The 12,230-nt window shown below is 48.0% G+C and overlaps 1 protein-coding gene across 1 annotated transcript; it reads left to right on the top strand.

The window, feature by feature from the left end:
- The first annotated feature begins 792 nt into the window (after nucleotides 1-792).
- Nucleotides 793-5,056, top strand: LOC128795757 (serine protease inhibitor Kazal-type 6-like). The gene is made up of 4 exons (XM_053956786.1): nucleotides 793-1,009; nucleotides 3,103-3,134; nucleotides 4,080-4,192; nucleotides 4,938-5,056. The coding sequence occupies exons 1-4, from the start codon at nucleotides 952-954 to the stop codon at nucleotides 4,981-4,983; spliced, it is 249 nt and encodes an 82-aa protein (XP_053812761.1). The 5' UTR covers nucleotides 793-951; the 3' UTR covers nucleotides 4,984-5,056.
- The last annotated feature ends 7,174 nt before the right edge of the window (nucleotides 5,057-12,230 follow it).

Raw genomic sequence — 12,230 nt, 5'->3', positions numbered from 1 at the left:
AATTTTTTTTTTTCCACTCCTGTGTAAAATTTGGCTGCAACTAGTTGTGTATTCAGAATTCACTGGGGGAACTGAAACCCAGATATATCTACACGTATTTTTCTCCTAAGCCTTGCCTCCTCAGGAAAGCATACTAAAATTTAGGCTTATTCTTATCTGGAGAGGTGTTTGGTGTGCCTGAACACAAATCCTTGCACAGCCTCAGCTGGAAATAGAGCTTGGATCTGCCAATTCCCCATCAAATTCCCATCACTGCCTCTTGCGGTGGGAGCAGAGCCCTAACATATGTTTGTGAATGTGAAAAACTGGAAAAACATTGACAGCTAGAGTTTAAATAGTTCAGGGAGGAGAGTCAGCAGTCCTATCTGGGACTGTGCACACAGCGAGGAGAGCATGTCACAGCCCAGCGCTTCTCCACCCCAACTCCACAAATTTAGAACCATCCTCAAAAATAGCCGGGGAACAACGTATAATTGGTTTCACAGACAACACATTCTCATGCTGTGATTTATTTCGTAACGTCTAGTGAGTGTCATCACGCCGCACTCAGAGCCTCGGTGCTGGCATTCGGAGAGGGCCCAGAGAATGAAAATTACCAGCTTCCCTGATGAATCACTGCTTTGAAAATTCACCCTTGTGAGAATCCTGTGACTATTTAGAAAAAAAAAAAATAATTATGTTACAAGCACGTCTATCACTCATGTAATTATCCCTTTCTAGGTTTGATGTGGACAGAGCAGCATTCCTTAAAGCACCATAAACTGGCCAGGACCAATAATGGCTTTACAAACCAAGTGGAGAAGTTCTCACAATTAAGGTGGGGAATGAGGACAGCTACGGACAGGCACATAAATACACAGAAAGGCAGCTCTGTGTGCACACTGTGGGCTCTGGGACTGAGACAACACCTCCTGCTCCGACCTTGGCTTGGACTAAAGAGCTTCCTGCAGCATGAGGGCTACAGGTGCCTTAGTGCTTCTCAGCCTGCTGCTGCTCTCTTTCTTCACGGGTAAGTGATTTTTTCCCTAGCCTAGAAAACAAAATCAAACACCAAAACGTCTCCTGACAACAAATTTTGGAGAGTCTTGATCACTGGCTGACAGGCTTGAAGATAAAACTGAGCAAGTAGAAAATACCTGCAGAACTTGCTCACTCATATGGCATATTTCCACTTCTCGTGTGCCTCTGCAATGGATAATGTAGTGGACGTGTCACTGGGAGACAGAGCGAGCAAATTCTGAGTATTTCTTCAGCAAATATACCAAAGCAGAGTGTAATTATGAATTTTTGGTACAAGTGCTCACTGGAGAGTTTTGCTGAACCAGTTAGAGAAGAAACTCGCTCACCTCCAGGTCATCTGCTCTTGTTTTGATCCTAAGCATCTTGGTATTTGGTGTTTTCCTTGGAGATGTGGAGATGTAATGAGATGAAAGTTTCAGCTTTCGTTATGTTGCAGAGAAAAGCTTGAAAATTAAATTCAAATGTCCTCAAGGAGTCAGAACAAAGAGGGCAAATTAAAAGGATCCAGCAACTATTTATCTGGAGATTTACACATCTCTGTGATGATGTGGGGAAGCTGAGTGATGATTTTTGAACCTATAGATCATGTCAGTGTTATCACTTGCTTGAGTCCAGCTGACCCAGCTCTGCAAGGTGTGTGGCAACAGTTATTGAAGAATATGTGGAACAAGAATTATTTATACTTGCTTTTCTGTGAATAATTTGAATAAAGAAGTCACTTGAGAAAATGGCAAGCTGTGCATGGAGAAGAGGTGAATTGCTTTGTACACATTATTCATTATGAAATATTCATCTGTCTCTAATTGAGTCTTAACTGGGACTGGGTTCCGTCAGAAGGCTGATTCTTCCTTCCAAGGCCAGGCAGAATAGCAGCAAACCCTGTGATCTCCAGTAAAATAAACAGATGTCAAGAGGCATCATCACAAATTCTTCTGTAGCTGCATGTAATATTTATAAAAACTATTTAATGAGCTGTTTTGTAAATAATATGCAGATTGCCATACCAGTGCCTTCAACATTACAGCAGCCTAGCAAAACCTGAGGACAGGGTAAATGTGCCAGCACCAGCAAAAAACACCAAAGGACAACAGAAATAGCAGAAGAAGTAGGAAGGCTTGATGGATGAGGGTTGGGCTGACTGAGGGTTGGGTGTCCCTCATCCACTGCGGAGGGATGAGTGTAGGACAAGGTCCTCCCACCTCCTGCCCAGAGCCACCTGAGCAGCCCCAGAGCTGGCAGTGACTCTGCTGACCAGCAGGTACAGCCTCACCAAATGCTGGGTATTCATCCCACTCCACTGTGACCCAGATTCTGCAGCTCTGCGTTCAACCCACCCTGGAGAGTGTCAGGCTCCCCTTTAGAGACATGACAGGGTCGCCCCATTTCACAGCTCTGACTCAACCTACACTCCTGCCTGCCAGCCTTGCCAAGAAGAAGCATAAAGAGCATGGACTGATGAGCTCCAAGCCCAGAGCCTGTGGTTACAGAGGGGATTTTGGTGCTGGTTCTGACCGGTGCTGCCTGTTCTGCTCTCTGTCACCCCATGACGTCTCTTTGTATCTCACCCGGGCTGAGCCTGTCCTGGGAGGGTGTCTGGGCTGTGCTGAGCATGGCTTGAACCCAACCACGGGATCTCCTGCTCCAGGGTCCCCTCCTGCCAGCAGCACCAGCCACTTGCATTGTTCAGAGGTGCAGGAGCCTAAAAGCCTTAAAAGCCAACATGGGTTTAAAATCTCTGGGAGCACGGTTCCACATCTGATACGGCAGCTTGCTTCCCCGGGAGTGGCTGCCTTCCAGGAGATTGGGTTATGTGTCTGAGGTGTAGTTAGCAGCTGAATGAATGATTACATGGTATTTTAGTAGCATTTTTCAAAATAGGAAAATACTGAAAAGCAATTCAGATAATGTATTTCCTGCCCCCTCTTCCCCCGTGAGGGATGACGGAGTAGGAAAAACCTGGAGCATGTTTCACTGTGGTTTGCATAAAATGTTTGTGAATTTAACTCAGACTTTATCAGAAAGTAATGCTGACGTGTAAAATCTGTCTGTTTTTTATTTGCCTTTTTTTTTTTTTCCTTTTAGTTCCATATGTAGCAGGTCAAGAGATTGAAGAGGTTAGTGCTGCTGTTTCTGCTTGCTGAATCTGCATTTAATAGAACCATGGAATCATTACTGGTGGAAAAGACCTCCAAGATCATCGAATCCAAGATTTGACTGATCACCACTTTGTCAACTAAACCATAGCACTGAGTGCCACATCCAGTCATGGCGTTTCACTATGGAGGAATGTTTTTATAACCAAAATCTTGGTGCTGGGTAAACAGTTTTTAATGTCTGCTGGGAGCAGGTGGGTCCTTCCAAGTATTCCCAGTGCTGGGGAGTTCACTGCTACCTGGGGAATATTGTGTGGCCACGTTAGCAGGTAGAGCAGGGAAATAAATGGTTGATTTAGCAAATGTTTATGTGCTGCACCACTTTTGGTTTGGCTTCACTATAAAATCTTCTCATGAAGCAAACGGATTATTGAGTGTCCTATTCCCCCGAATTTAGTTCATCCCTGGGATTTGTAGAGAGGCAAAATACCTGTACACTTCCTGAGCATAATTTTTAATTCCCCAGGAATTTCCCTATTGTTTCTCCCTCCTTCCTCTGGGAAAGCAGGAGCTTAGCAAGCACCAAACTGAGTGCAGGGTTTCGCAAGACACCTGAAGTCATGCAGCAGGGAGGTAGCTCGGCTCCAGGTGCCTGACAGAGCATCAGTGCTGACTCTTCTCGTGCATGCCTAGGCTAATCCGCTCCTATTGTTGGGAGATCAAGACTTCTCCCAGGTGACTACAATTTCCTTCCTCAAACATGGGGCCAAAATTCCCCTGAAACGCTGCTTCTGTTCATTTCTGAGAGGGCTTTTTCTGTCAGAAAAGAGGCAGTGTCAACACTTGTCAGAAAAAGCATTACATTAATGGCCTTGGGTCCAATTTGGAAAGTGAAACAAAGAGTATGTAGGTCCTGAAAGGTTTGTTTTTTTTTTTTTTTTTTTTTAATTATTATTCCTTGTGCAGATCTGTAGAGAGTTTGTAAACAGAAGTGTGTTCTGCACGAGGGAGTCCAACCCTCACTGCGGCACGGATGGCGTCACGTATGGGAACAAGTGTGCCTTCTGCAAGGCAGTGCTGTAAGTGACACTGAAATAGCAGGGTTTGCCTTCATTTCCGTGGATCCAGTGGTGTTCTTCATGGGGGGGAAGCCTTGTATCCAGGCTGCTCCTCTTGTATGGACCAGCCTCTGAACCGTGCCAAGCGCAATGTTTCCTCCTTGGAGCAGAGCTGTGTGCTACGAGTTAATTTTAATTCATTTCTGGGCGTTGCAGGCTGCTGGTTGCCATGCTGAGAGGCAGCACAGGGCCTGGGAAGCAAATGCATCCTGCCTGTACCTTCCACAAGCACTAAATTGATGCACAATTCCCACTATGTGCCACAGGCTGCAGCTCTCACTGCCCACACTCCTGGGTACTGAGAAGTGCTGGAGGAATGTGGGAGCTGAGCCATGCCAAGTTATTCCTGAAAAGTCTGAATGAACTTTGTGGAACAAGACACAAGATCTCAGAGGAAGAACAGGATGTCTCTTCTTTTCCTGAGCTCTGTCACCTTTTAAAGGAGATGCCATCCCTGATGGATGGAATGTGCTTGCAAAATGTTTTTGCCTTAGCAATCCTTACATTTAGTGTGCAGCCAAGGCTGCCTTATCCCAGGGCAAATCAGAGAAGAACGAGGAGAGGAGAAAATGGCTGGGTGTTCCTTGTGAGGTAGCAGGGACATACACTGGCACAAGTCAGGCCTTTTGGGGTGGATGAGCTCTGTCCCACACTGCTGTGTCTGTCATTTGCTGCTTGGTCTAAGTCTCTCTCCCTCCTTTTACAGGAGAAGTGGAGGGAAAATAAGATTGAAGCACCTGGGGAAATGCTGAGTCCTCCCTGGACTGAGCAGCAGGAGCTGAGCTGCCCTCGACCACGGACATGGGAGCAGCCTGTCCTCCCTCTGCTGTCTCTGCTCAATAAAATAACACTCAGCACCATTCTTTGGCTGGATTCTTTCTTCCATAAGACCCAGAAAAACGCTTTGATCCAGCCGCGCTGGAGCCTGATGTGTGGCTTTGCTCTCCTGAGCTGTTGCATCACCTCCTCCTGGGAAGAAAGGCGATTCCCACGGCTCCGTGGGCTGTGTCCTCCTGCCCCTACCAGCCACAGCTCCTCTGTCCCATCCTGCCTGGCAAATTGGCACATGCTGGGCAGCCAAAAACTGCTCCTGGCCCAGCCAAAAACTGCTCCTGGCCCGACTCTGCCCATCCCAGGGGGTGGGTGACAGCAGGAGCCTTGGTTCCCTTCCCAGCCTCCATAGCCGTGTTCCTTCTCTCTCAGGGGTTACTGTGGGAGGGTGATGGGAGAGCTGATGAGCAGCGTGACTGCATATGCCTCATCTCCTTTGGAAAGCAGAGACAAGCGAGCTGAGGGTAGGGAATATTGCTCCATTTAAGCCTGCACCCAGAAGATGGCAGGTGGAGGCTGGTTTTAGGCAAGGATCTTCTTACCAGATCAGTCTTTCCCCTTCTTTTCTCTTAGAGAACGCTTTGTCTTGAAAACTGTGGCTCACCAGCGTTACTTTCCTGCTGCCAAGTGTCTTCGCATGCTAATAAAATTATATTTAGCAGGGAGCCAGATTGTATAAATTGTCAATAATTTTACAAAAATATTCCCTGGAGCAGAAGAGCTGTGGGCTTACTCTCCCCTTCTCTAGGATAAATTCTCTCTGAATCATACACAGACCTTAATTTTCTAGGCACACATGTTTGCATTTATTTACAATTTTTAATACACATGGACTTCATTCCTTTCTTCACTTTTCACACTGCTGCCCTCTCTCTTCTTCATTCTGGCTGACAAATCCCTCTTTGTGCAAACACAAGAAAAGTAATTTTACGGTCTCTCCCCTTTCACTGTGCAAAACTCTCACAGGGAAATACTTGTGGCATCCTCTTGTTAAAACATTGGCAGTAGATCAATGGGACAGCAGCACCTTCATGTTAGACACTTAACTTTCAAAGGGAGCTTTAGATTTATCATGAGCCTCAGGGGTCAACATCTTTTGCAAGCACCTAAATGCTGAGCACCTAAACCTCTGGACCTTGTTTGGACAGAGCTTGAGCATTTGCCTCTCATGCCACAATCCCAGCTTTGAACTCAACTGGGGCACAATGCCTAAAAAGAGAGGCCTCAGCAAGGTGCTCAGCACACCTAATACCAGCTTCTCCTCTGGTAATCCACATAACCCAATTCTGGTAAATGCTTTGTCATTTGGTAACTTCCCAGGCAGTCAGCCAGTGGCTGAGCTGCACAGGCAAAGCTTTGTGTTGGAGCTGTTTTGGAACTTCTCTCCGACCAGCTGCCTTTGATCCTGGTGTTTTCCCCATCCCAGCCTGCTGGATTCTTGCAAAATCTGCCACCTCTTCTTTGAAGCAGACCAACCCTCTCCGTGCCCCAGTTGTACAGCCTGGGCACTTGTTTGCTTTTAAATTCAGATGTTATGTTACCAAACTGGACAGGACATCCAGAGCATGGGCAGGATTGAGGGGAGCAAGAGGCACAAGTGGTCCTGAAGAACACATTGGGAAAGGGCTTTTCCCTACCAATCCTCCAGCTTGGAGCAGGATGACTTCTCCACGACTTCTGTGACCGTAGTTACCCTGTGATGATCCTGTTACATTGTGTGGCACTGGAACAGCACCATGTTCAGAGACAGGAGCAAAAAGACCCCATTTTTAGGATGGAAAATGACATTTTAATGAGAGAAGGGCAATGGAGCATCTTTAAGCCTCAGATGGCAATCAGTGACTCCAAAATTCTCACAGCCTACTGCCATATCTAATCCTTTTAAATCTGGAGGCTGAGATAACAAGGGCAGATCACAAGAGAACAGAAATTGCAGAAGTTCATTGTTTAATAACCATCATTTACTTTGTTTTTTCAGAGAAAATAGCAAATAAAACACCTCCGTACCTTACAGACCCAACTACCATCTCTTCCACCTGTGCCAGGGAAGTGGAGAGTGGGAGTAATCTGCTTTGAGGAAATTACTTCCCTCACCTGGGGACACGTCCCAAAATGTTGTCCCCAGGAGAGGCCAAGAGAGGCAGAGCTCCAGCAAAACCCACTTCAGCTGTGGTCCATCCTCCCAGCTGAAGGATGCACATGGTTCCAGTTAACTGGGATGAAAGGGATGCTTTGCTGGTGCCAGGTGTGCTCACTCTTGGGTTTTGAAAGCTGGATTCACCTGCCCAGTGGGGCTGATGGATCCCTGGGACAGGGCAGCAGTGGCCACAGGATGCCCAATCTGAACTCCCAATCTGTGTCTGGCTGCCTCCCCAGAAACACGCACCAAAACAGAAATCAAACCTGCAGCCACTGTTTTTCCTTGGTTTTCTTCTTGCACCTTTGAAATTGTGTTGGGTTTGGGTTGTTTTGTTGGTGTTTTTTTTGTGTTTTTGTTGTTTCTTTTTTTTTTTTTTTTTTTCTTTTTACAGCTTTGGAAGGTGAGTGAGTCATGATACATTTGAGATCTCTCTTAGATAACATCTAAGATGAGCATCTTCACAGCTCTTTCTCTCCCTCAGGAGGAAGGGGCAGGGAGCCACCCCTCGCAGTGGAATGAGAGCCAGGTTCTCCCCACATCTCACTCAGTCCCCTCACCAGCTAAAATACAACCAGAATGAAATCTGTGCGTGGTCTCAGTGCCAGGAAGCCACTGCTCACAGCTGAGCACCCTCCTGTGACCAGGCCATGCCCATGGCAAAGGGAAGGATGTTATTTCTCTCTCACAGCTTCACTCTGCTGGTGGTGCAGCTGATCCTTTATTGTGTCCAGGCTCTTGGCCCATTTAACTTGTGAGCTCAACTGCTTCCTCCTCCTCCCCCAGCACAGGCACGTGTCACTGTCGCAACTCGGTTGGATCCTTTGCCCTACTTTTTTCCCCTGACATTCACAGCGTTTGACAAGGCTTTTCGAGCTGCCATGGGATGATCCAAGGGTGGTGGTGCTGACTGCAGGGTTCCCACAGCCCGGCTGGGGAGGAAGCTCAGGACTTGGTTATCATTCCGGTTCACCCTCTTTTCCCAAGAGAAGCAGGATGGATCAGCTTGGAGAGGACTTTGGTCCAGCCTCCTGCTCAGGGCAGGGTTAGTGCTGAGATCTTATCAGCTTGCTCAGGGCTTTACCCAATGAAGCACTCAGAGCCCTCAAAGGTGGATGTGCAATCTCCTTGGGCTCTCTGTGCCAGGATTGGTTGTCACTATGGTAAAGAATTTTTCCCTTGTGTATCCAATTTCAACACCTTTTCTTTCAACTGTCTCATCTCCAAACCATGTACCACCATCAAGAGTCTGAATCCACCTGCTCAGGGATCTGCTTTTTTACTGGTCATTGCTGTTATATCCCCCTGAAATCTTCTTCTCACCAGGCTGAGTGACCCCACCTCCCTCTGCCTCCTCTCACTGAGCAAATGCTCCAGCCCTCAACTCTCTTGGTGGTTTTTCACTTGAGTTTTCCAGTGCTTTTCTTCTTTTGGGGCAGGGCCCAAAACTGAATAGTGGATGGGATCCTGAGCCATGGGGACAGAGAGAAGGATTGCTCAGGGAGCAGGTGGGAGAGCTGTAGGAGAGTTTCAGGGCACTGCAAAGATGTAGATGGTGACATTTGCAGGGAGCAGCAGGAGGATGTCAGAGTGCATTGGGTCCCTCATGGATAACAGAACAGCTGAGCCTGCCCTGGGGTGAAAGGGCTGCCAGATGTTGGGAATCAGCCAACAATTCCCTCCATCCCTATCACAGCTGAAGGGCTTAAATAGGAGTCCAGGGGAGGGATTTGTCTGTTTGCATGGACTATAGAGCAAAGAGAAGGTGAGGAGTTTGCTTAGTGGTGTGAGTGTTGGTGTTTTTGGGAGTTGGTGGGGGTTTGTTGCTTGCTTTTGTGGGTGGGTTTGTGGTTTTTTTCCCCCCTGAAATAAACAGTGTCGTTTAAGAGCTACTTACAGGAGCAGCTGCAGTAATTGTGTGTGGTGTAGGTGTCCTATAAGGCAGCTCTAAAAATGCTGGAGAAGGCTTTGAAAATGTGGAAGACAAGGATCACCCCAATACAGAAAGGAGGAATGAGGCTTTACCCCTATAGAAATGCAGGTGTTAAAGAAAGAACTGCTTGTCTCAAACCTGCAAATGAGGTGGTGCTTCAAGGCACCTCTTTGGCTTTGTCACCCATGGGGCAATGAGGGACAAGGACTTCAAGAAGAAGGTCGTTTCCTCAGGATTCTGGAGACAGCAGGGCTTTGGCAGAGCTTCAATCAGGCGTTGAATGATAAGGTCAAAACTGATCTTCTGCTGGGGCAGAGGGACCCTTTGAAGCTAAAACTGCTTAATTAATTGTGAGTGAACAGAAATGTTGATGCCACGGCAGGGGCTGGCTCTGACGCTTCTGTCCTTCCCAAGGAATGTTGTGTCTTTCTTTGGCAGGGTGATTTTGGGGAGTCACCTGTGATAAAGCCATCCCTGCCTGGGAGCCGATGTAAACACCTCCTCCGCTTCCAGACATGCCCTAAATCCTTATGAACAGTTACAACGGGGGATCCGATTTTGTCTGATTGTGGTGGTGACCCATTAGAAAGGAGCCAGGGGAAGCTGCAGAAGGTCACCTGCGCGCTTCCCCTGTCCCCGCAGGATGCGCCGTTCCCTGGCATTGGGCTCCCTCTGGTGACCGCCGGGAGCTGGGAACGGGCTCTGCTCCTGCTGGAGAGGCTCGGTTTGGAGAGGAGCGCCAAAGTCCGACTTTGGGAGAAGGTCAGCCCTGCGAAAATGAGCAAAATGCAATTTTAGTGGTCGTAGGGCTCTGCTCGGGCAGGATCCATCACCTCCCATCAAGAAGCTCAGGCACAGGGCGCAGTCTCGTTCATATAAGGGGTAAAAGGGAATGAGTTCCTCAGCCTGAGAGTACTCATCCCCTCTCTTCCCACAGGGCATGGCTCACCTCTCCTGCAGACCCTGGAGGATGAAGTTTGGGGACAGAAAAATGCAGCTGGGTGAGTTTGCTTAATACCTCTGTGATTTGGGGAATGCTTTTTTGTTACTCTGCCAGGTGCCAATATTGAGATTTACCATCAGTGCTGGGACTCTGAGCACGACACATTTGCTGGACTTTTCACTGAGCTCATCTGAGGCTTGGGCTCTGCCTCTGTGAAGGATTTCCCCCTGAGAAAGGAGACACAGCCAGTGCCTGCTGCTGGATCCACCAGCTGTGGGACAGCACAGCCGCAGCATCCCTGCGACCCCTGCACCCCAACGGGGTCTCACAGGACCTTCTGCTGCTGAGGGTGTGCTGCTGTTCGCTGCCAGGCATTTCCAGGTCCTGCTAATCCCTTGGGATGGTCCAGGCCTCTCGGGGTTTGTGTGTCGAGGTGACCCCAAGATTGTAAAAGTCCTTGTTCTCCCAACCCCCGCAGCCAAAGGAGGAGTCTGAAATGTGTAGGATCAGCTTCTCAAGGTTGTTTATTTTTCCTTATCTATAACATTCTTTCTCTGACCTGCTGAGCTCTGTCCAGCAGGTTGGTCATGGCATTCTGTGTGTTGCCTTGGGTGGCATTTACATTTTATACTAGAAATTACATGTACTATATTTACAATATTGTGCCAATTGCCTATCATCTATGTTAGACAGTGTGTCTCCATCTTAAACCAATAGAAAAGTGTCACCATCACACCGAGACACGGAGGACAAGAAGGGAGAAGAAGGTCAGGACATGCCCAAATCCCTCCATCTTGTCCCTTGAACCCCAAGAGCCCCAAAATTCCACTTTTTCACCCTGTGTTATTTCAACTACCACACTACCCAAACCCTTGTGGCTTGTAATTCCTCATACAAAGTCAGCAGTTTTTTCCCACAGGCTAAAATCGAAGCTGCAGGTGTTTTTGACTTTGTGCCAAGGTCTCCGAGCCCCCCGCCGGGGTCTGGAGCCAGCCAGGGCAGCCAGAGGGATGTGCTGGACACGGGCCCGGCGTGGGCAGGGTGCAGTACTGCCGGTGGACACTGGATGCTGCCACAGACCGGGTGCTTCCATCGCGTCCCTTCAGTGCAGCTCTGGCACCGGGCTGTGATCCGTGAAATGTTGGTTTTGTCTTTTTATGACATGAATGTCATAATGTCAAATGTTGGTTTTTGTCTTTCTCGTAAAGCCCCAGCTCCTGGGCTGTGGTGATTAGGTGAGACCCAAGCTTCTGCCTCCTGAAATAGATATATATTTGTATATGTGTTTATATAGTATAAGCCCTTCTAATTTGAGGTCAAATCATGTTTCAAGAAGTAGGCTGAGAAAACTCGGTGACAAAAAAGCAAACTTGTTTGAAAAATCAGCATGATGTTGTATGGGAGGGGTCAAACAATTCCAGTGGGCTAAACCCCAGTCTGATTAGCCCTGGGCCGTGTCCTGCAAGTGTTGCCCTGGTAGCTCCAGGAGCCTGGCAGATGTCAGATATTAATTCAGCTCTGTGATCCTCCTTGCCAAGCTCAGATGAAAGTCCTTCTTTCTGCTTTCACAGGGCTCTTTTCCTTCAGCTACTCCAGTTGTGCCAGGGTGTGCTGGTCAAACACTCAGCTTTGACCTGTCAAACCTCACTTCCCCTCAAAAGCAGCTCCATGCTGCTGAGACAGGAGGGAGGACCCGGTGTAATTAGAGATGAGCCTCAAGCCCTGCTCTTAGCAGATGGATAGTCCTTGGCTGATGGTGCTTTGCTCTTGAGAATGAAGTGAAAAGCACTTGAGCTTCTCGGCTGTGCCATGGCTTTGTTGCTTCTGGATGCTGGCAAGGTGATGGAGATAGGAGAGCCTCGCTTTCCATGTGGGGATTCATGTTTAAAATGAGAGAATCTGTGGTTTAGGGACTGGTAGGGGGTCAATGGGAGGATGTCTGGGGTAAAGGAGCAGCCTCATGGTAAAGCTGTGCCAGCAAGCAGGAAAACTGGGCTCTTGGGGCAGTGGGAGGCTCTTTATGCTCTCAGGGGCACTGCTGACCCCAAAGGGGTTTATTGAGTTTTCTGTGTTGTGGGTTGGCCAAGGTGAGTGCACTCAGCACTGAGCCTGGGAATCAAAATGAGCAAAAACTTTCTTTAAGATCAGCCTGAGT

The sequence above is a fragment of the Vidua chalybeata genome, chromosome 15 (assembly GCF_026979565.1).
Source record: "Vidua chalybeata isolate OUT-0048 chromosome 15, bVidCha1 merged haplotype, whole genome shotgun sequence".
In the NCBI taxonomy this organism is placed as follows: Eukaryota; Metazoa; Chordata; class Aves; order Passeriformes; family Viduidae; genus Vidua; species Vidua chalybeata.
This window is presented reverse-complemented; position numbering and strand designations above follow the sequence as displayed.